The sequence below is a fragment of the Oncorhynchus mykiss genome, chromosome 16 (genome assembly GCF_057628025.1).
Source record: "Oncorhynchus mykiss isolate SJ-2025 chromosome 16, ASM5762802v1, whole genome shotgun sequence".
Lineage (NCBI taxonomy): Eukaryota > Metazoa > Chordata > Actinopteri > Salmoniformes > Salmonidae > Oncorhynchus > Oncorhynchus mykiss.
The window spans coordinates 14,827,388-14,847,603 of record NC_143037.1 but is presented as its reverse complement, the minus strand read 5'-3'; the positions used below and the strand labels follow the sequence as shown (position 1 = coordinate 14,847,603).

Genomic DNA, 20,216 nt, shown 5'->3' with positions numbered 1-20,216 from the left:
GTGTCTCTTTGTGTGTGTATGTGTGTGTGTGTGTGTGTGTGTGTGTGTGTGTGTGTGTGTGTGTGTGTGTGTGTGTGTGTGTGTGTGTGTGTGTGTGTGTGTGTGTACAGCTGTGACTCAGTCCTAGCCTTCCAAATCTCATGGTTGCCTGAACACATGCCCTCTAGGGGATTGGGCTTTTGGTATTATTTTTAGGACCAGAAAACAGAGAGAGAGCGAAAAAGAAAATAGAGAACCTGAATATGTGGCTGAGGTGACCTTCCACATTTTCATAGTCGACCATACACACACACGCACGCACCCACAGCACACGTACAAGGCACACACACACACTGAACTTTTACTCATGTCCTTGTTTCCAACCGCTCTGTAACCAGTACCTATCAACACACACACTCCTACATTGTCACATGCTTACTTTGGCTTGTCACTGATAGGGACAGTATAAGGGAAAATGAATTGCAGCGCAATAAAAGGTGTGGTTTATGAATTACAGTATATACTATAAGCTCAGGGCCAATCAATGCAACACTGAAGGGAGTGAAGAGGGTATTTCGGCCAAATTCCATTTCCTCTTACTTCATACCTGCACTACCTGCATACCTGCCAAAAAACACACCGTGACTCTTTGAATAACTGAAAACCCCAAACCATAACAGTGGTGCATCTACTATGTTATAGCATTGTGCATGTTTGGGGTCTAGAAGAAGACACCTCTGCTCTGAATAGTGCCTCAAGATTTGTATTTCCAGATCAACTGGAAGCGTCTTTAAAATACAACAAACAATTGAACAATTCAGAATCGAATAAATGCTAATTCACCCAAAATCTCAGATGACAAAATGCTGAATTGAGACAAACAACAGAATGCTCAAGTCTTGTCTTTTGAGCTGAACACATTGGTTCGTTCCTTGTGAGCAAGGTTGCCCCAAATACCGTTACAGAGTAGAAAGAGGAAAAAGGATATCTGCTCTAATACTGTTCAATTCTACACCGGTAGTTAATTACATACAGACGGCACGCTATGCAGCTGAATTCTGCTGAGGCTAACCTAATCCTCACACCTCTGGCCGAGGAGGAGGCTTATAATGTTGAAGAGATTACATTGCTGTTTAGGCCTAGCTAGTTGTGCACTGCTGGTACAAAGACAAGCAGTGGCATCTGTGGACCAGAAAATAATAATACTACAGTATACTACATTCACCCCCTCAAAAACACTTGTGAATATTACAATATACTACAGTCATGTCCGCAAAAACCCTATATTGAATACTAGTGTACTACAGTCATGTCCGCAAAACACTACAGTGAATACTGCAGTAAAGACCGCAAAAACACTACAGTGAATACTGCAGTAAAGACCACAAAAACACTACAGTGAATACTGCAGTAAAGACCACAAAAACACTACAGTGAATACTGCAGTAAAGACCACAAAAACACTACAGTGAATACTGCAGTAAAGACCACAAAAACACTACAGTGAATACTGCAGTAAAGACCACAAAAACACTACAGTGAATACTGCAGTAAAGACCACAAAAACACTACAGTGAATACTGCAGTAAAGACCACAAAAACACTACAGTGAATACTATAGTATACTACAGTTATGTCCGCAAAAACACGAGTCTATGGACTGCAAAATGTGTGACCTAATTTAATGTGATCTAATCTAATGTGAGCTAAAAAAAAAAGAAATATCTGACAGCAATCCTGTCTCAAATGACATCTTATTTCCCATTATGCACTATAGGGTTTGGTCAAAAGTAGCACCCCCCGTATTGACATTATAAACATGGGGAGAGGGTGTGAGTGTTTGGAGTTTAGGCAAACCAACCACAAGCCCAAAACAAACATGGGTCTGACCCTGAACTGTATGACAACAAGACAGCAATAGGGAAATAGATGTCATACCTTTTAAAGACCATCTCATCATTCTGACAAATAGGAGACATTCAACAGTGAGTTGCTAGGCATGAAGAGGGAGAGTAAAAAAAACAAACACACATTTATACAATGTGTGTAATCAACCAATGAGAAGGCTTGTGTGTTAGCCATCCTCTATCACCTGAAACGGATTAACATTCTCTGCCATTGTATGGAGCTGGGTGCAATGAAAACCACGGAATTTGCATCCCTTTATGAAGACCTACATAGCACACTGCCCTGAGAGCACCTAGAGGTAATTCAAACCTTCCAAAGCCAGCAGCAGCAGTAAGCCTTCCTATACAGTCAACTAAGCCAATGATTGTATTCGGTGACAGGAAAGGGAAATAACACATCCTTGAATGTGAACCAGTTGGATGAGTGGGTGGTTGGTGTCACCATAAACATTAAAGGCCAATCACCTAGAAAAACATCACAAGTACAGGTAACTGCCAAAATAAAGCAAACACTTGAGTAAATGAGGGACACCAAGTATATTTAAAGCAGGTTCTTCCACAGTCGTTAACAAATTAACATCCCATAATGTTTAGGGTCATGTTCACTTGTTAATGAGACCTGTATAAAAAAAATATATACAAAAATAAAAAATTATAATGTATAAAATTTCCCAGTTGCCCATTATTCTGGCTACCATGGCTAGAAGAGGTCACAGTGACTTTGAAAGAGGCGTCTCAAAGGAGCATAGGGGGTTTTAAAGAGTGTGTGCACGTGTGTGTCTCAGTCACCAGATCTTAACCCAATTGAACACTTATGGGAGATTTTGGAGTGGCGCCTGAGACAGCATTTTCCACCACCATCAACAAAACACTCCAATTATGGAATTTCTCGAGGAAGAAGGGTGTCACATCCCTCCAATAGAGTTCCAGACACTTGTAGAATCTATGCCAGGGCGCAATGAAGCTGTTCTGGCGTCTCGTGGAGGCCCAACGTCCTATTAAGACGCTTTATGTTGGTGTTTCCTTTATTTTGGCAGTTACCTGTATGTTTCACATAATAATATTAGCTACAATAGGCCTAACCATGCTATCACACAAGTGAAACATCTGGAGCTCATGATATTTAATCAAACTCTTGTTATGAGAAACAAATCTACCAATTGACATTTAAAAGGGGGAGAATCTGGCATATTGATACAGATCGAGGTATGGCTGGCTGGTATTGATATCAGATAAGCTAACACAGATCATACCGTAAGTATAGTAGCCTAAATAGCCTAGGCTACAGCGCATGAACGTGTTGTTTGTGAATGTGTAGGATGTATAGTCAGTCTACTGTTATATAGCAGTTCGTAACAATAACAGACGGAGGGAGGATAGTTCAGCATTTCACACAACCATAACACTTTCCTGATATGACGAGCAACACATCGATTTATATCATTCATTAAACAAGAGTGTAACATGATGATTTATGAAGTAACTTCAATTCTAAAGATATATTCTGCTGATACGTGTCTTGATACTGTGTATGATCGACTGAAGTCCGCTACTGGAAAAGTGGCTAAGAATATTTACATTCAGGCTGCGTTCATAGTGCCTCGCGCGCGCTACATGCGCATACCAATCTACATTGTATCCCAACATCGAATGCTCCCACAATAAAGAACATTTGTGAATACTTACATATTTATGTTCTTTCGGGAATACTATAGGCCGCTTGAGAGATCTTTTAGGATGAACCGAAAGAAGTTTCAGCCCATCTCTCCACGGATATTTCCTACATATCCCAATGCTTAGGTAGAGGGCAGGGGCGTGGAGCAGAGCGATTACAATTTTTTTGGGGTGCCGCAAAGAATTATGGTAGGAGTAGTATTAATATTTGTATGCAGCAGGGCAACCTCTATGAGGCCACATTATTCAATTGTATTCAACTGCCTTAGTTCAACTGTAAATCGCTTTGGATTTAAAAAAAAGTGTCTTTTGAATGGCATATACTGTATTTCAAACTTCTAATGGCACAGATTAATTCAAACCTATCATACTTTCGCATATTTGGTATATTCTATTCTATTATGTTGACTTCTATTCTATTCTACTCCATTTCTGATCCCGTACATTCTATTCTGTTGACTTCTATTCTACTCTATTTCTGATCCCTTCTATTCTATTCTGTTGACTTCTATTCTATTCCGTTCTGATCCCTTACATTCTATTCTGTTCACTTCTATTCTATTCTACTCTGTTGACTTCTACTCCATTCTGATCCCTTCTATTCTATTGATTTATTTTCTATTCTACTCTACTCCATTCTGATCCCTTCTATTCTATTGATTTATTTTCTATTCTACTCTACTCCATTCTGATCCCTTCTATTCTAGTATGTTCCCTGAAAAGCCACTAAGGTCATTTGCCAGCAGAATTCAAACCTATTAAAGGCTCTTATATCCCCTCTAAATAAACTCTTTCACATAGCCTCCCAGTAAAAGAGGATGCCTGCAAGAGATCCAATCCTTTGATCCTTGGCCAGAGTACCCCAGTTATTTCCTGATCAACACTTTCCTGACAGATGAGGACATGCCCTTTGATGGAAATATGTGCCATATATCCCTCTCTATTGTCACTAATTGGGGTGGAACCTGGGACTGGATGAATGCAAAAAAAGAAAACAACATCTGGTTTACCATTTTACATTTCACAGGGGAACTTCCTAGCCCTCAACTGGTCCTTAATGTGCAGCGAGTTGCTCTTGGATGGAGAGCATTTCCGCGTTTAGACAGTAGAGTCTTTGTGAAGATGTGAGTTTAAGAGAGTTTAACGATGTGAGCAAAATGCACACTCATGCTAAAACGGGCAGACAGTGTGACCTACAACCCTCTCGTACCCACTCACACTCACCGTGGGAGCTGTGCACTGCATTTCCACTACAGTGCATTTCTAGTCTCTCTAACCTAAAAATGGGATCACAGGTTCAAAAGAAGAGATCTGGATATACTGTAGATGAAATGTGTTTTTTGAGCCATCGCTTAATCAGTCCATGACAGTCCCTTGTGATTTGAGAACAAGACTGCAGACACCCGTTTTTCTATGGCAATTAGCTCACCGAAGTGGTCAGTAAATTATGCACAGCATCCATTCCTGACATGATGGGTGTTGCACAGTAGTTGAGAGTGAAAAATAAAATACTACAGTTTTCAATAAAATACTATAGTACGTACTATAGAATTCTATCAAATTCTGTAGTGAACCATAGTATACTGTAAAAAAATATATATAGTATTCCTCAATTATGTGTGGTATTCACTAAATAATTTTGTAGTACACTGTAGAATGCTATACTCCACACTGTAGTGTCCCTTAATCATGTGTAGTACTTACTACATAATTTTGTAGAATACTATAGTAAACACTACAGTATTATCCACAAAAAGACTGTAGTAAATACTACAGAAATGTCTGCAAAAACACTACAGTTTCCATCAAAACACTACAGTTTTTTTACTATAGTAATGCTACAGTATTTAATTTGCATATACCCCACCCATTCCCCTCCCCCAATTCCTGCTACCCATGAATGAGAAACATACATGCCAAGTATAGACAACACTGATGTTTTATTTTTCTTTCTAAAGATCATTGAAAGGACCAGAAGTGCTATACTCTGTTTAGACTCCAGACCTACCTACTGGTTATGGACAATTTGCTGTTTTTGTATTTGTCAGGTCGGGTTCCTCAAGGACAAAGACACCATTTCCATATCAAAAATAATAAAACAAAAACACTATAGTAAATACTACAGTCATGTCTGCAAAAACACTACAGGGAACACTACAGTATATAGATATAGTAATACCACAGTATTTATACCATAGTAAAGTATTGTATTTGTTCATGTGGAGTTGTTGGTTACCAGAGCCACAAAGTGGGTGGGGGAAATTTTGCACAGCCTTAGGCAGCATGGAGCAGCAGAGTAACCACTTCTGAATCTGCAATTGTCCGGTCTGAAACAACTACTCAGTGCTGGACCAGGGATGGGATGGTCCACGATAGGAGCTACTGGATTGATCTCTTGCTTCCTTCAGGGCAGTCTGCCCATGTGAAAAAACATTAACTACAGAGAAACCATGCTTTTCCTTTTTCCCCATCCAATTGGAGCGCTCTTGAAAACAATATCCATGCATGGAACATACTGTATTTCCTGAGTTGGCGAGCTGAAGGGCCAGAGGTTCTGTACTCTATTTTGAGCAATAGAAAGTTTGGGTCAGTGGACAGCTTAACAATAAGTGTTTTATGAATGGTGCAATTTGCCATAAATGAATCAAACAAGCATTTAGAATTGAGATGTACGTGTCACATTTTAGTTGAACTGGCATCACTCATACTAATACAGAAATGAGAGATTTGGAGTCTTGGCAGGCCCTGCTAAGGACCTGCTGACAGTGTAAAACTTTACATCTTACAAACAGCCAATCACAGCATGTGGTCCTGCCAGGTGTATATACAGTACCAATCAAAAGTTTGGACACACCTACTAACACCTACTCAGGTTAAATAATAATAAAACAAATAAAAATAAAAAACACTAGCGAAGACATAAAAACTATGAAATAACAGATGGAATCATGTAGTAACCAAAAAAGTGTTAAACAAATCAAAATATATTTTATATTTGAGATTCTTCAAAGTAGCCACCCTCTGCCTTTATGACAGCTTTGCACACTCTTGGCATTCTCTCAACCAGCTTCATAAAGAATGCCTTTCCAACAGCCTTGAAGGAGTTCCCACATATGCTGAGCACTTGTTGGCTGCTTTTCCTCACTCTATGGTCCAACTCATCCCAAACCATCTTAATTGAGTTGAGGTCGGGTGATTGCGGAGGCCATGTCATCTGATGCAGCTCTCCATCACTCTCCTTCTTGGTCAAATAGCCCTTACACAGCCTGGAGGTGTGTTGAGTCATTGTCCAGTTGAAAAAAAAATGATAGTCCCACTAAGCGCAAACCAGATGGGATGGCGTATCACTGCAGAATGCTGTGGCAGCCATGCTGGTTAAGTGTGCCTTGAATTCTAAATAAATCACTGGCAGAGTCAATAGCAAAGCACCCCCACACCCCCACTGCCATGTTTTACGGTGGGAACCACACATGCAGAGATCATCCATTCGCCTACTCTGCGTCTCGTTAAGACACAGCGGTTAGAAGCAAAAATCGCACATTTGGACTCATCAGACCAAAGGACAGATTTCCACTGGTCTAACGTCCATTGCTCATGTTTCTTGGCCCAAGCAAGTCTCTTCTTATTATTGGTGTCCTTTAGTAGTGGTTTCTTTGCAGCAATTCGACCATGAAGGCCTGATTCACGCAGTCTCCTCTGAACAGTTGATGTTGAGATGTGTCTGTTACTTGAACTCTGTGAAGCATTTATTTAGGCTGCAATTTCTGAGGTGCAGTTAACTCTAATGAACTTATCCTCTGCAGCAGAGGTAACTCTGGGTCTTCCTTGCCTGTGGCGGTCCTCATGAGAGCCAGTTTCATTATAGCACTTGATGGTTTTTGCGTCTGCACTTGAAGAAACTTTCAAAGTTCTTGAAATTTTCCGGATTGACTGAGCTTCATGTCTTAAAGTAATGATGGACTGTCATTTATTTTTGTTTATTTGAGCTGTTCTTGCCACAATATAGACTTGGTATTTTAGCAAATAGGGCTATCGTCTGTATTCCACCCCTACCTTGTCACAACACAATGCATTAAGGAAAGAAATTCCACAAATTAACTTTTAACAACACCTGTTAATTGAAATGCATTCCAGGTGATTACCTCATGAAGTTGGTTGAGAGAATGCCAAGAGTGTGCAAAGCTGTCATCAAGGCAAAGGGTGGCTACTTTGAAGAATCTCAAATATAAAATATATTTTGATTTGTTTAACACTTTTTTGGTTACTACATGATTCCATGTGTTATTCTATAGTTTTGATGTCTTCACTAGTATTCTATAATGTAGAAAATAGTAAAAAAGAAAATAAAAATCCTTGAATGAGTAGGTGTGTCCAAACTTTTGACTGGTACTGTAAATACAAACCATGTTTATCATTCACTAGAGTTCGCCAATAAACCTCTGCTTTCCTGGGCAACTCTTCCTGTGTGTTTTCTCAGCTGTACATGACCCTACAGTACCTCCACTGGTCAGAATGTTGCCCACTGACAGTCAGCATTTTTCGGACACAGAGAGACTCATCACTCTGCTTCCTGGTTGAGTAGAGTTTGAACCACAAGGAGCAACAGTTATAAAGCCTCCAGACAACCTACTGGCCAACAACTTCCTTCAAAGAGCTCTCTTCCAGGGCAGGGTTTGCAACACCCCTTGTGGTTAGGATACATTACAGCTGGCACAGATTGCATCCCAAGTGGCACCCTATTCCCTTTATGGTGCACTACTTTTGACCAGGACCCATAGGAGCCAGGTCAAACTGTATAGGGACTAGGGTGCTATTTGGGACACAACCTCATACTGCCAAGTGATGTGAAAGTGAATGAATCATATTACTATAATTGTGTCCCTTGTACCTCAACAGACCATTACCTGTCTCAGTGGAAGAAGCAAGCGTCCAAGACTACTATTTTACCGGATTTGGTCAACGGGCAGAGCATTTAGCATGGTTTGGGTTAAAACAGGCTGCGTGCCTAACAGATCGTCTCTGAAGTGGCTTTCTTCTTTGCTATCAAGGCTACCTCACTAAGACAAGTCCTCCTGGATACTTTTAATCAGACAGGAAGTATGATGTTTACATGTGATAACGAGCACCATGGTGACTGTCTGGCAGGGGATCAGACTGCAGCGAAGGCCAGGGCAAAGGTCACAAAGATGGGCAAGCTGAGGCCCCTCACTTTAAACACCTGCACACAGAGGGAAGAGGTACAGCAGTTCAGATAGTAGACCCCTCTAAATACAACAGAAATACAATGCTCTGTTAGCTAGTTTCCAAGTCAAACCTTGTGAAGTGTCTTTGTTTAAGCTACATTTTCCCCCCAGAAATAGCAATTTACTTGTATCCAACAAATATGAAAAATCACAACATTGCAATTCTCATATCATTAAAGTACTAGACCCTATCTCCTGTCCTGAAATCACACAGCCACCGATTCCCTCCTCCCTGTTCCTGCATCAATCCGTCCTGAACCTTCCATACCTGGCTCTTGCAGGTGCGTTTGGTCAGGCCAAACTCCTGGTTGATGGGACCACTGTTGAACTCCTGCCACTGGCCGTGCACATGGGCCTGCACGTTGATCTGATAGGACAAGGCCCGCTCTGTCATCATACTGAAAGGATGCCTCTCACACGCCCGCACAGACATGGCAGGGTCCCAGTGTCTCAGTCTCTGCAGTGGATACACAGGTACACAGCCATTCACCCGTCAGTCTGCAGTGTTTACTGGTGTAATTTATCTGCTGGTTATTACTTATAACCCTGCCAGAGGAGGCTGGTGGGATGAGCTATAGGAGGATGGGATCATTGTAATGTCTGGAATGGAATTGATGGAAAGGAGTCAAATGTGGTTTCCATTCCTTTTAATTTAATCCATTCCAGTCTTTACAATGAGCCCATCCTCCTATAGCTCCTCCCACCAGCCTCCTCTGAACCGTGCCATAGGCACTCAAGAGCAAATGTCCCGATTTGAGATGCAGCGTTGATGCACCCTGACCTGCAGAGAGAAGCCATGTGAGTCCAGCTCTCCCATGCTGGCTGCTTTAAGCAGGAAGTAGAAGCCATACAGTCCAATGGTTCGCGTGCAGTATTGAGGCTCCTGTAGGACGACACCAAGACAATATCGCCAATGACTAACACAACTGATTCCTTTTCAACTTGCACCATTTTGCAGTTACAGAGTTAAGTGAGATGGCTTACCCTCTCAATGACCATGCCGAAGCGCACTGCTTGTTGGGAGAAATCTGTTACTTGCATGTCTCCTCCACTGTGGAGCTGGGATGGGGGCGAACAAGGGAGAAAAAGGGCTACGTCCAGGAGCAGATTGTCAAACAGTATGTTTGACCAATGATCCTCTTATATTCTTAGGTTTTGCCTGTCTACATGAACTCACAGTGTAGTAGTGCTTGGAGAAGATGAGGAGCAGCCAGGACTGAGGAAAGACATGGATCTGCTGCATCTCCTCTAGATGGGCTCCTGGAGGGGGTCAAAGGTTAGGGTTTGCCATCAAGCAAACACTCACTCGCCAAAATATCACTCACATTTACCCTTTCACTCTAACACAAATGAATTCCTAACAATTCAAAAGTATCTATGTGAAAACAGTTAATACCTAAACATAATCATAACCCACCAATGATAATCTATTGCAACTCATCTGAGATGCATTTAATTTGAACGAATACAATCAGTTCCTCAAGTCAATAAAAACGGAAAAGACATTGCAGTTTCAGAATGAATCAGATTCCATCTAAGCAAAGGATGAAAACGTGTTATTTGCCTGGGAACATGCCCACTTGGCCCAGGGTGTGTACTGTGTATGATTTGATCAGTTCTGCTTATCAGAATCATACTGGTTAGAGTCACGTTGCGTGGTTCTTTAATATCAAACTGTTTTTTAAACTGGCTGCTCTCCTATGGACCGCTGGTCTTCTGGCAACAGGCAGCAACACATTTTATGTGTCTCCAGCTGCATGATGGTTCGGACACGGGTGCCAGAGTGATGTAGTCACATTCCGAGGCCACGGCCAACAGGTCTGGCTTTAGTTTAGAGTCCTTCCCCTTACACCATTGCAACATAGTAATGATGAACACATTGTACTATGAAAGGCCTTGTGTACATGAACTAATGCACAAACTTAACAAATAAACGTAATAATAGCAAAACAGACTTGATGTTTTCTAGGTTTTAATGTTATGTCATCGAGCTTTAAAAGGTCGATGGACGGCAGGGTAGCCTAGTGGTTAGAGTGTTGGACTAGTAACCGGAAGGTTGCATGTTCAAACCCCCGAGCTGACAAGGTACAAATCTGTCGTTCTGCCCCTGAACAGGCAGTTAACCCACTGTTCCTAGGCCGTCATTGAAAATTTGTTCTTAACTGACTTGCCTAGTTAAACAAAGGTAAAAGAAAAAAATAAAATTGCCGTTGTCACTCACGCTGAGTGATGCCATGTAAGCGAAGGGCCCGGAAGAGAACGGTGAACCTCTGTCCCACAGGCTGTTCCAAGAAGACGCCAGCCCTTGGCCAACTGGAGTAAGAGAGTGAGAGAGCGTGAGAGAGATAAATAACGAGAGATAAGCTTGTGGGGCAGTGTAGTTATATGTCTACCAGAGTCACTGTTCAAACAAACAGGCCTAACATGTTACTCACGGACAGTAGTCTACGAATTCCCAACACTTGAACGACATACAATTTAACTTACTCCTGATGACTATGTGACCAGTACCTGGAGAAGAAGGTCATAATGAACCTATGAGAGGGAAGGATCTGAGCTGCAGGGTTGAACTGTAGGAATACCCAGTATAGCACTGTCTTCAGGAGCTGGTACTCACAGGCAGCAAAGACCCTGGAGAAGGCGATTAAAAACCAACATTGTGAGTTATGACTAGAATAGTGTGTTGTTTAAGTTGGACCTTACTCTAGCAGCTACCTGGGTGATCTTAGGGTCTTGTGGAGGAGTTCAAAGGGTAAGTCTCTCAGGTAGATGAAACATGTCAACTCAGTCACCAGGTAAAGCTCCAACCATCGCTCACACGCTCTCTGAAGACTGGTCTCCTTAAACTGAACCACACGGAAAAATAGGCAAACACACACACACACAAAAACATATACCATCATGCAAAACGTCACATAGACAAACGTGGATGGACATATTCAGACAGCAGTGCATTTATGTGTTTGAGGTGATTTGGCTCCCCCTAGTGTATATTTTTGAGCAGTAACTTTTAGTACTACTTCACACACCGGTAGCTAGTGCAGCTTACCTTGCAGGACACGCGATGAAAGATACACACAGTGGAGGAGCTGATCTTATTTATCATCTCTGTTAGGCACCTGTCAATCACAGACATATTGTCTGTCACCTCATAATAAACTTCTGCTTTATTTACGATACACCCACATGAAAACATACTATAGTGTATACTATGGTAGGAATAATGTAGTGTTTTTGTGGAGTTTACTATAGTGTTTACAGTTTGCTATAAGAAACACAATATATGGTCTATACTTGGCTTGTAGGTTTCTCACTTACGGGTCGCACAAATTGGGATATGAGGGAAGGGAATGGGTATATGCCAGTTATATACTGTAGTATTTACTATAGTGGACTGTAGTGTTTTTGCTGAAATGTCAGTGTTTTTTGTGGATAATACTGTATTATTTACAATAGTATTCTACAGTATACTATAAAATAGTAAGTACTGAACAAGGGATACTACAGTTTACTACAGAATTCTATAGTAAGTAGTGTAGTATTCTATTGTAAACTGTAGTTTTTTTTATGTGGGCACCCAGGGTGACTAAGTGACCGGGTGCGACTCTTGTAAGGGTGTTGGTGATTTCAAGCTTACAGTACATTCAAGACAAGCTGAGGAAATAAGGCCAATGTCGACATGGATTCATCTCATTCAAACCCATCCCCACCCAGTTTCATGGACATGAATCAACCACTTCAACTGGGCCAAATTAGGTCCCACAAGAGATGGGCGTGTATTCTGGAGGCATCATAGTATCACAAGTTATCCAATGTGACATACATGTATACAAGCAGGGAAAAGTTAATTCCTGTTCCTCCTTGACCTTGTTTTTGTTGAAAAGAAGATTAACCCGTTTTGGCTGAGTGATGGCCCGTTTTTGCACGCCACAGCATTGTTTTACAACACAGTGATCCTCCCAACGGTGTTGCTGGACAGTGTTGCGTAGCGACGTTCAAACATGGAACTTGGTGACCCACAGGGGTGCACGTACTTGTTCTAACCCAGCACTAGCATGTCAGATTCAACTACTCATCAAGCACTTGATTAGTTCAATCAGGTGTGTTAGTGTTACAAATATGCACTCCTATGGGTTCCCCAGGACTAGTAGTGCGGTGTGGTAGTCCGGCTCACCTCTGGAAAAGGTGTGGCAGGCCCAGCAGGGCGGCGGTAGAGAGCACCCCCTCTCCCCAGTGTTCAGGACATGCCTCTGGGTTATAGAGGGTCCTGAGGGCAAAGGAGAGGGCTGGGGGAAACCACAGGGTTAACAGTCTGACCATTAATTTCATTCATCAGCCGTGGGTATACTGTATGAGCTATATGGGTACATGAACTGTCATTGAACCAAATGTACTGTTTGTCAATGGGAATTAGGATTTACTTATTGGACCCCGAGGGGGAAATTTGTCTTGGATGTATGTCATGGGTGTATGATTCTTGTAGCTACCCTCTTTGGTGACGGTGGCTTCTTTCACAGAGAGTTGGAGGACCAGGGGGCCTGCGGGTTTCTTCCCATTCTGTTTGTCTCTGCTGGAGTTGCTGCTGCCAGGTCGGCTGTATGCCTTGTCTTTCCCATTCTTACCACTTCCTGATCCATGCAAGAAGAGGCACATGCTACAACTACTGTACTTCTGAAGTAATCAGATTACATACAGTTGAAGTCGGAAGTTTACATACATCTTAGCCAAATACATTTAAACTTAGTTTTTCACAATTCCTGACATTTAATCATTGTATAAATTCCCTGATCCAGTTAGGATCACCACCGTATTTTAAGAATGTGAAATGTCAGAATAATAGTAGAGAGAATGATTTATTTCAGCTTCTATTTCTTTCATCACATTCCGAGTGGGTCAGAAGTTTACATACACTCAATTAGTATTTGGTAGCATTGCCTTTCAATTGTTTAACTTGGGTCAAACGTTTTGGGTAGCCTTCCACAAGCTTCCCACAATAAGTTAGGTGCATTTTGGCCCATTCCTCCTGACAGAGCTGGTGTAACTGAGTCAAGTTTGTAGGCCTCCTTGCTCGGACACACTTTTTCAGTTCTGCCCACAAATTTTCTATAGGATTGTGGTCAGGGCTTTGTGATGGCCACTCCAATACCTTGACTTTGTTGTCCCTAAGCCATTTTGCCACAACTTTGGAAGTATGCTTGGGGTCATTGTCCATTTGGAAGACCCATTTGCGACCAAGCTTTAACTAATGTCTTGAGATGTTACTTTAATATATCCACATCATTTTCCTCCCTCATGATGCCATCTATTTTGTGAAGTGCACCAGTCCCTCCTGCAGCTAAGCACCCCCAAAACATGATGCTGCCACTCCCGTTCCACTCCTGTGCTTCAGTTGGGATGGTGTTCTTCAGCTTGCAAGCCTCCCCCTTTTTTCCTCCAAACATAACAATGGTCATTATTAGAAGTATAACGGCTGCATGATCCCATGATGTTTATACTTGCGTACTATTGTTTGTACAGATTAACATGGTACCTTCGTGCATTTAGAAATTGCTCCCAAGGATGAACCAGACTTGTGGAGGTCTACAATTTTCTGAGGTCTTGGCTGATTTCTTTTGATTTTCCCATCATGTCAATCAAAGAGGCACTGAGTTTGAAGGTACGCCTTGAAATACATCCACAGGTACACCTCCATTTGACTCAAATTATGTCTATTAGCCTATCAGAAGCTTCTAAAGCCATGACATCGTTTTCTGGAATTTCCCAACCTTTTTTCAAAAGGCATGGTCAAGTTAGTGTAAACTTCTGACCCACTGGAATTGTGATACAGTGAGTTATAAGTGAAATAATCTGTCTTTAAACAATTGTTGGAAAAATTACTTGTGTCATGCACAAAGTAGATGTCCTAACTGACATGAAAAAACTATAGTTTGTTAACAAGAAATGTGTGGAGTGGTTGTAAAACAAGTTTTAATGACTCCAACCTAAGTGTATGTAAACTTCTGACTTCAACTGTAGATATTTACACAACTGTACACTAACACACACTTAAAGATACACCTAAGATGCAAATATAGCAACGATAAGGCAGTGAAAAAAAGAAAAACATCAAGAAAACATCAACTACACAACACTTGAAAGGACCAATTTATTGGTTTTATTTACTGAATGAGAAAAATTAGACCTATACGCTGGGGGAGAACACTCCCAATAATCTAATAACATACTGTATGTCTTTGCGGAAAGGACTAATGGAAACCAGCTGTCTGAATTCCGGATTGTCTCTATAAAACATTATATAGAGGTGTTAATTCCTCACAAATTTCCTAAAAATGTCATCAGAGGACAAGCATTTGGCACTAACTTCTGTGAATAGGGCCAACCCAGCTAGCACATTTTGTTCTGAGAACCATATGTTTTTTAGAGCTTGGTGAGAGCGTGGTTGTCCTATGGTTATTTTGCATACAACCTTTCCACAACTTTCTAGGAATGGTGCAGGTTAGTTGCTTGGCTTTGGAACATTGTCAGCACATTTAAGGAACTTGACAAAAAATATGTTATTTTCTTGGTATTTCATTACTTAACAGAACGTTTACTAAACATTAATTTCAATTTTGGTAATGTTCTAGGAACGTTTGCCAACTGATTTGACATTGAGAATGTTCTCAAATAGTCCAGAGAACGTTAAGAAACAATGTTTCTAACATTTCCTACAAGTTTCCTCATGGTTCTATAAGATTTAAGGGCCCGGGGCTGGGTTTCTACTAAGCAAACATATGGAATTGTTTTAAGAAGGTCATACCAATGATCATTTAGCTATTTGATTTGGAATTTATTGACCCCTGTAAGTATCAAATATATATATATATTAAAAAGTATTTGATAATCTCTTAAAAACCAATGGGAAGTGGACTTAGGTGAGCAACTTTCAGATGAAATTTGGCAGAATATGCTTCAGAGAATACATTCTTCATCTATTTGTCTACGAGATATTTTTTTAAATTGTTAATTGGCTGCATTGGTCAAAGGCAAAATTGTCCAAGATTAGATCAGAAATAGATCCCACGTGTGACCGACATAAGCAGGCTCCTGCTACTTTATTGCACATGTTTTGAACAAAAGTGACGGATTTCTGGATATACATTTTTTAGACGTTTTCTAATTTAGTGGAGAGGCCAATAAACAATCTGCTTTTTTTTCATTAATCGGAGTGGCACCACAGGAGGCCCCTCTAAACAGTTCTGTGGGCAACATACTGACATGTACTAACTACTCTTCTAGCTAGACTTCTTATACTATTTAAGTGAAAAGATAGGTTTCCTACTACTTTTAACCATTGGATAAAGGAAGTTATGCAACATCTCAAACTAGAGAAAATGCACTACTCCGTTAGGAGATCTGCAATTACATTTGATAATATCTGGCAACCTTTCCTATCCTTTGTAGAAGACATGGACCCAGTTAGACATGGACCCAGTTAGACATGGACCCAGTTAGACATGGACGACATAAACCAACCCAAGTTAGAATTTGTATCACTATTTTTACTCTTCTTTAATTTTTGTTAAACTTTCAAAGGAACCAGAGTAAAATGTTCTCAGAACCTCCCTGCAACTTAAAATAAACATTCACAGAACAGACAACATTTTCACTTCAGTTCTCAGAACGTTTTAAAAAAAAGTTCAGTTTTTCTGGTGAGGAAACTTATGGATTCGTTCCTAGATCCAGTGGGAAACGGAAAATGTACGTTTCCACAACTTCCAAGGAGCCAAATGTGCTAACTGGGAAGTCCGTCTCCCACAACACATAAGACCAGAGAGAGGATGCAGAGACATTAGGGTTGTAATACTCTTATCTCCAGCACACAGCACAGATAACGCTAAAAAGTATAGCAAAGTCAGTAAGAGATGCAGAGATACTGTAATCAGATCAGAACTCTGGCCTCTGGGAGACACATTTAAGAAGCGCACCTGCTCTGTCCTGAAGGCTCCTTGCCCTCTGCTGTCTGGTTGACATGTAGAGGTTGCTTAGGGTGCCTGACTTGGTGAGATTAGGGCAGTGCAGCTCCCACTGGCTTCCCAGGCACTCCAGCACCACGTCTGACAACAAACAGACAACACACTGAGCCAGGCTTGTTTTTGCTTTTGTTGTTGTTGTTGACGTTACGTATGCTGACAGCTCCCACTGCTACGGTATCATGACCTTTCATGGCACATTTTTTAACTGGGGTTCGTCAACCTTTCAGTGACACAGCACCCTCCAAGCATTTTGTTACTTTACTTTAAAAATGGTGCATTACATATTTCACCTTATTAAAAAGAGCAAGAGGGGATAAAATAAATGGAAACAGCATTCATGGAGAGAGAGAGAGAAAGAGAGAGAAAGAGGGAGAGAGAGAAAGAGGGAAGAGAGAGAGACAGAGAAAGAGGGAGAGACAGAGAGAGAGAGAGAGCTGCATTTCCCATTTTTACAAAATATATTTTTAAATTGAGTGTCATTTCCCCAAATTTGAACCCCTTGTTCAAGGTTTCAAAGACCTCTCTGGTGAGAATAGGCTACCCGTCCTGTTGGGGGAGGACGCAGAGAGCTGTGGGTTGGCAGCGCACTACATTGCCGCCTGCCATAAGATGAGGGACAGTGTCTGACAGACCAACCAACCTGCAACATGTCCTCTACGCTTATTGTTATTGTTCAATGTATGGTTATTTTGACCCTTGATTATTGTTGTTAATGTTGTCACGTTGACAAGATTGATTATTATTATTTTAATTATGTTAAAATTGTAAATCTCCAAAGTAAGCTTTGACAATTAGTACATTGTTACATCATGCCAATAAAGCATATTTAATTTTAAATTGAGAGAGAGAGAGAGAGAGAGAGAGAGAGAGAGAGAGAGAGAGAGAGAGAGAGAGAGAGAGAGAGAGAGAGAGAGAGAGAGAGAGAGAGAGAGAGAGAGAGAGAGAGAAGAGAGAGAGAGAGAGAGAGAGAGAGAGAGAGACAGGCGAAGAAAAACCTGGTTGGTTGTAATGGACAACACTGCGGGACAGGAGGTAGAACAGGTCCTCTGGTGTAGCCTTGCTGGGATGACTTGGCACACTACATAACAAATACACACAAAAACACATCATCCTAAGCACACAAATCAAAAACTAAAATGGTAAACACCTAACTCATGGAAAATCATCTAACTCTTGTCAGCAACTTGAAAAGGCGAACTAACACAAGGTGAGCCCTTCAGAACACAACCATTTTGTCCCAATCAGAAGTCACCCCTCCCGTCCAGCCCAAACGCTCCCAGCGTGACCATCTCACCAACTCTACAGGTGGGTCTGCCCCCTTTATGGTGGCCATTGTGCTCCACACAAAAGCAGACCAAATGAAAGATAATCATGTTCCAATGTGGCATGCAGCCTGCTCCACACTGGTTGCATGCGGCTGGCAGCAGGCCCCAAATGTCCAATCAACTGTCCTCCCTCTGTCTCTCCTTCTCTATGGTTGTCAGTGTGTGCCCTTGCGGGCCTGGCAGCGTACCAGCGTCTGGGGCTTCTGGGCAGGCTGGTGCTCGCTAGGAGGGTAAGCCGTGGCAGGGGGGGCTCATCATGAGTGCAGGGCTGTGGAGAGTCAGCTGGAAAACAAACAGACGGGAGAGGGGTGAGGAGAGGGGTGATACACAAGGGGGGTTTGGACTCAACAGTAGACACATACGACTCTGAGACAGTAACAACGGCAGACTTTCACGTTAAGTTTGGAGGTGCAATGATGGATTGGCATTGAAATTGTTGTGATACTGTAAACGCCCCCCCAAAGGATCCGTGTTGAATAAAAACCTCTCGTGTTCAACTTGACTTGGCATTTTGCATCCCAATGTAACCTTTACAAAGTATTCGTAATAGTTTAGTTTATCGGCGATTGTTTTCCCCTGTGACTCTCCTCTGCTCTCACAGATGCACACAGCGTATCTGGAAGATGTCAAAGGCCTAATTGTCTCTGGGATGGCACTGCCAGTCTAGTTGGAAACCGGCTGCTGTCAGATCTCTCCAGGTGCCAATCTCCCCATAACTTTGCCAGTTTCTCAACACCAGGTTGGCGTGGTTGGCATCAATCGGGTCTAGCACCCCTCCTGGTAGGCAGGGCTCTTGGTTGGGTCACACTGACATTGGCACTGTGGACACAGCATGCCACGTACAGATTTCGGCTGGCTTAGAGCTCTGTGGTAACATTGGAGGAGTACCTCTTGAAGAACCAAGGCCCTCTGCCAACCTCAACTAATCTTAACACTGTTAATACTGTACCCTTCAAGACCTTTATCTTAGGATAATAAACTTCTGTCAAACTGTAGCACATAGGTCGCGTACACACACACACACACACACCTGTCCTTATGGTCCTGAGTGATGGGTTGAGGGCCACTCTCATGGTTCTCTCAGCTTGTGCTTGCCCCAGCAGATCACTGCCAAGGGGGTGGCGCAGCTGCCAGCGGTTGGTGTGGCCTGCTTGTGTCCTTTGACGGCCATGTGAGGAGGCAGACAGCTGGACACAAATAGTAACCAGTCAAAATAACAAGATAAGATAGAAAATAATAACCATGTGGTTAAGATAGAAATGTTTGGTACACATTCATGCTCATCTTATCCCTATAGTCCCTTCATGCACCAGCTCATGCAGCTCTCGGGTAAAGACTGATTACTATAAATCATTGGTTGCCTGTCAGGATTAGGACATTTACGATGTATCGCTAACCTACTCAATTTGACACAGCAATAATCGTGGTTCTGTTCTAGTCCTTCAACTACCCTGCTAGAAGTAAAATAAAAATGTCGAACTATCAGTACTGGGGAGTATAACTCCACATGTCTCTCTCACCATTCTCTCTAGGGACAAATGGCCTCGGAATGCCTTGACCGGAGCCTTCAACACTGATCTATGCACATCAAGATCGGGAATGTGCATTTAGCAAAGTGTCGTTAATAATGGTTAATCACAGAGTTAAGTATTGTTATGTCTTCTGACTTACACGGGCTGAAAGCCAGACGTCACGCCCCTATGAAATAGGGGGTTTCCGAAGATTTTTCCAATAGAGTTGCCCGAGCTGCATCCACCTCCATTCATAGGCAATATATGCGTCATCGTCGCCATACGGGATCCCCTCTCACACCAAAGACAGAAAAGGGACCCTTTGGAAAGTGTGACTCTGTTGGCAAAAAACTGTCAAAATCTTTCATTCGAAATAGAATCAAGATGTTCTAAAAGTGACAGGTGATTATTACGCACACACGGTCCGATTCCTTGACCATTGAAATTGATCTGTACTGCCATATGATCATAGGGACCACGTCTACCCAGAAGTAAAATTATCGCGAAAATGGTCACTTCGCCGTTAAGAAGTGAATATGTACAAGATATATTACGTCTATTC

The 20,216-nt window shown here is 41.9% G+C and overlaps 2 protein-coding genes across 7 annotated transcripts in view; both read right to left on the bottom strand.

The window, feature by feature from the left end:
- LOC110491420 (pleckstrin homology domain containing A1b) overlaps nt 1–3,742 on the bottom strand; it is a 46,061-nt gene extending 42,319 nt beyond the window's left edge. For 4 of the 6 annotated variants that reach the window (XM_036946266.2, XM_036946264.2, XM_036946270.2 and 1 more), the window contains exon 1: nt 3,573–3,739. The gene's annotated coding sequence lies outside the window, so the exon portion shown is untranslated. Of the gene's footprint in view, nt 1–3,572 lie in introns of all 6 variants that reach the window. The other 2 variants (XM_036946267.2, XM_036946265.2) reach the window with 2 other exon arrangements.
- A 4,967-nt stretch (nt 3,743–8,709) lies between these two features.
- Nucleotides 8,710–19,927, bottom strand: btbd16 (BTB domain containing 16). Its single transcript, XM_090201679.1, has 17 exons — nt 19,815–19,927; nt 19,664–19,721; nt 19,174–19,330; nt 18,332–18,425; nt 17,814–17,896; nt 16,771–16,899; nt 13,291–13,431; nt 12,978–13,089; nt 11,853–11,922; nt 11,519–11,649; nt 11,315–11,434; nt 11,025–11,116; nt 9,981–10,063; nt 9,788–9,862; nt 9,585–9,686; nt 9,072–9,260; nt 8,710–8,778 (listed from the first exon to the last, which is right to left on the bottom strand). Exons 1-17 carry the CDS (start codon nt 19,925–19,927, stop codon nt 8,710–8,712), a joined length of 1,818 nt encoding a protein of 605 aa, XP_090057805.1.
- Nucleotides 19,928–20,216: the final 289 nt, after the last annotated feature.

Coding starts and splice junctions, on each gene's coding strand:
- btbd16 (XM_090201679.1), bottom strand. CDS start 19,927: ATGACGCATATATTGCCTATGAATGGAGGTGGATGCAGCTCGGGCAAC. Junction 19,722..19,814: donor ACGTCTGGCTTTCAGCCCGT/GTAAGTCAGAAG, acceptor TGATGTGCATAG/ATCAGTGTTGAAGGCTCCGG. Junction 11,435..11,518: donor AAGACCCTAAGATCACCCAG/GTAGCTGCTAGA, acceptor CGCCTTCTCCAG/GGTCTTTGCTGCCTGTGAGT.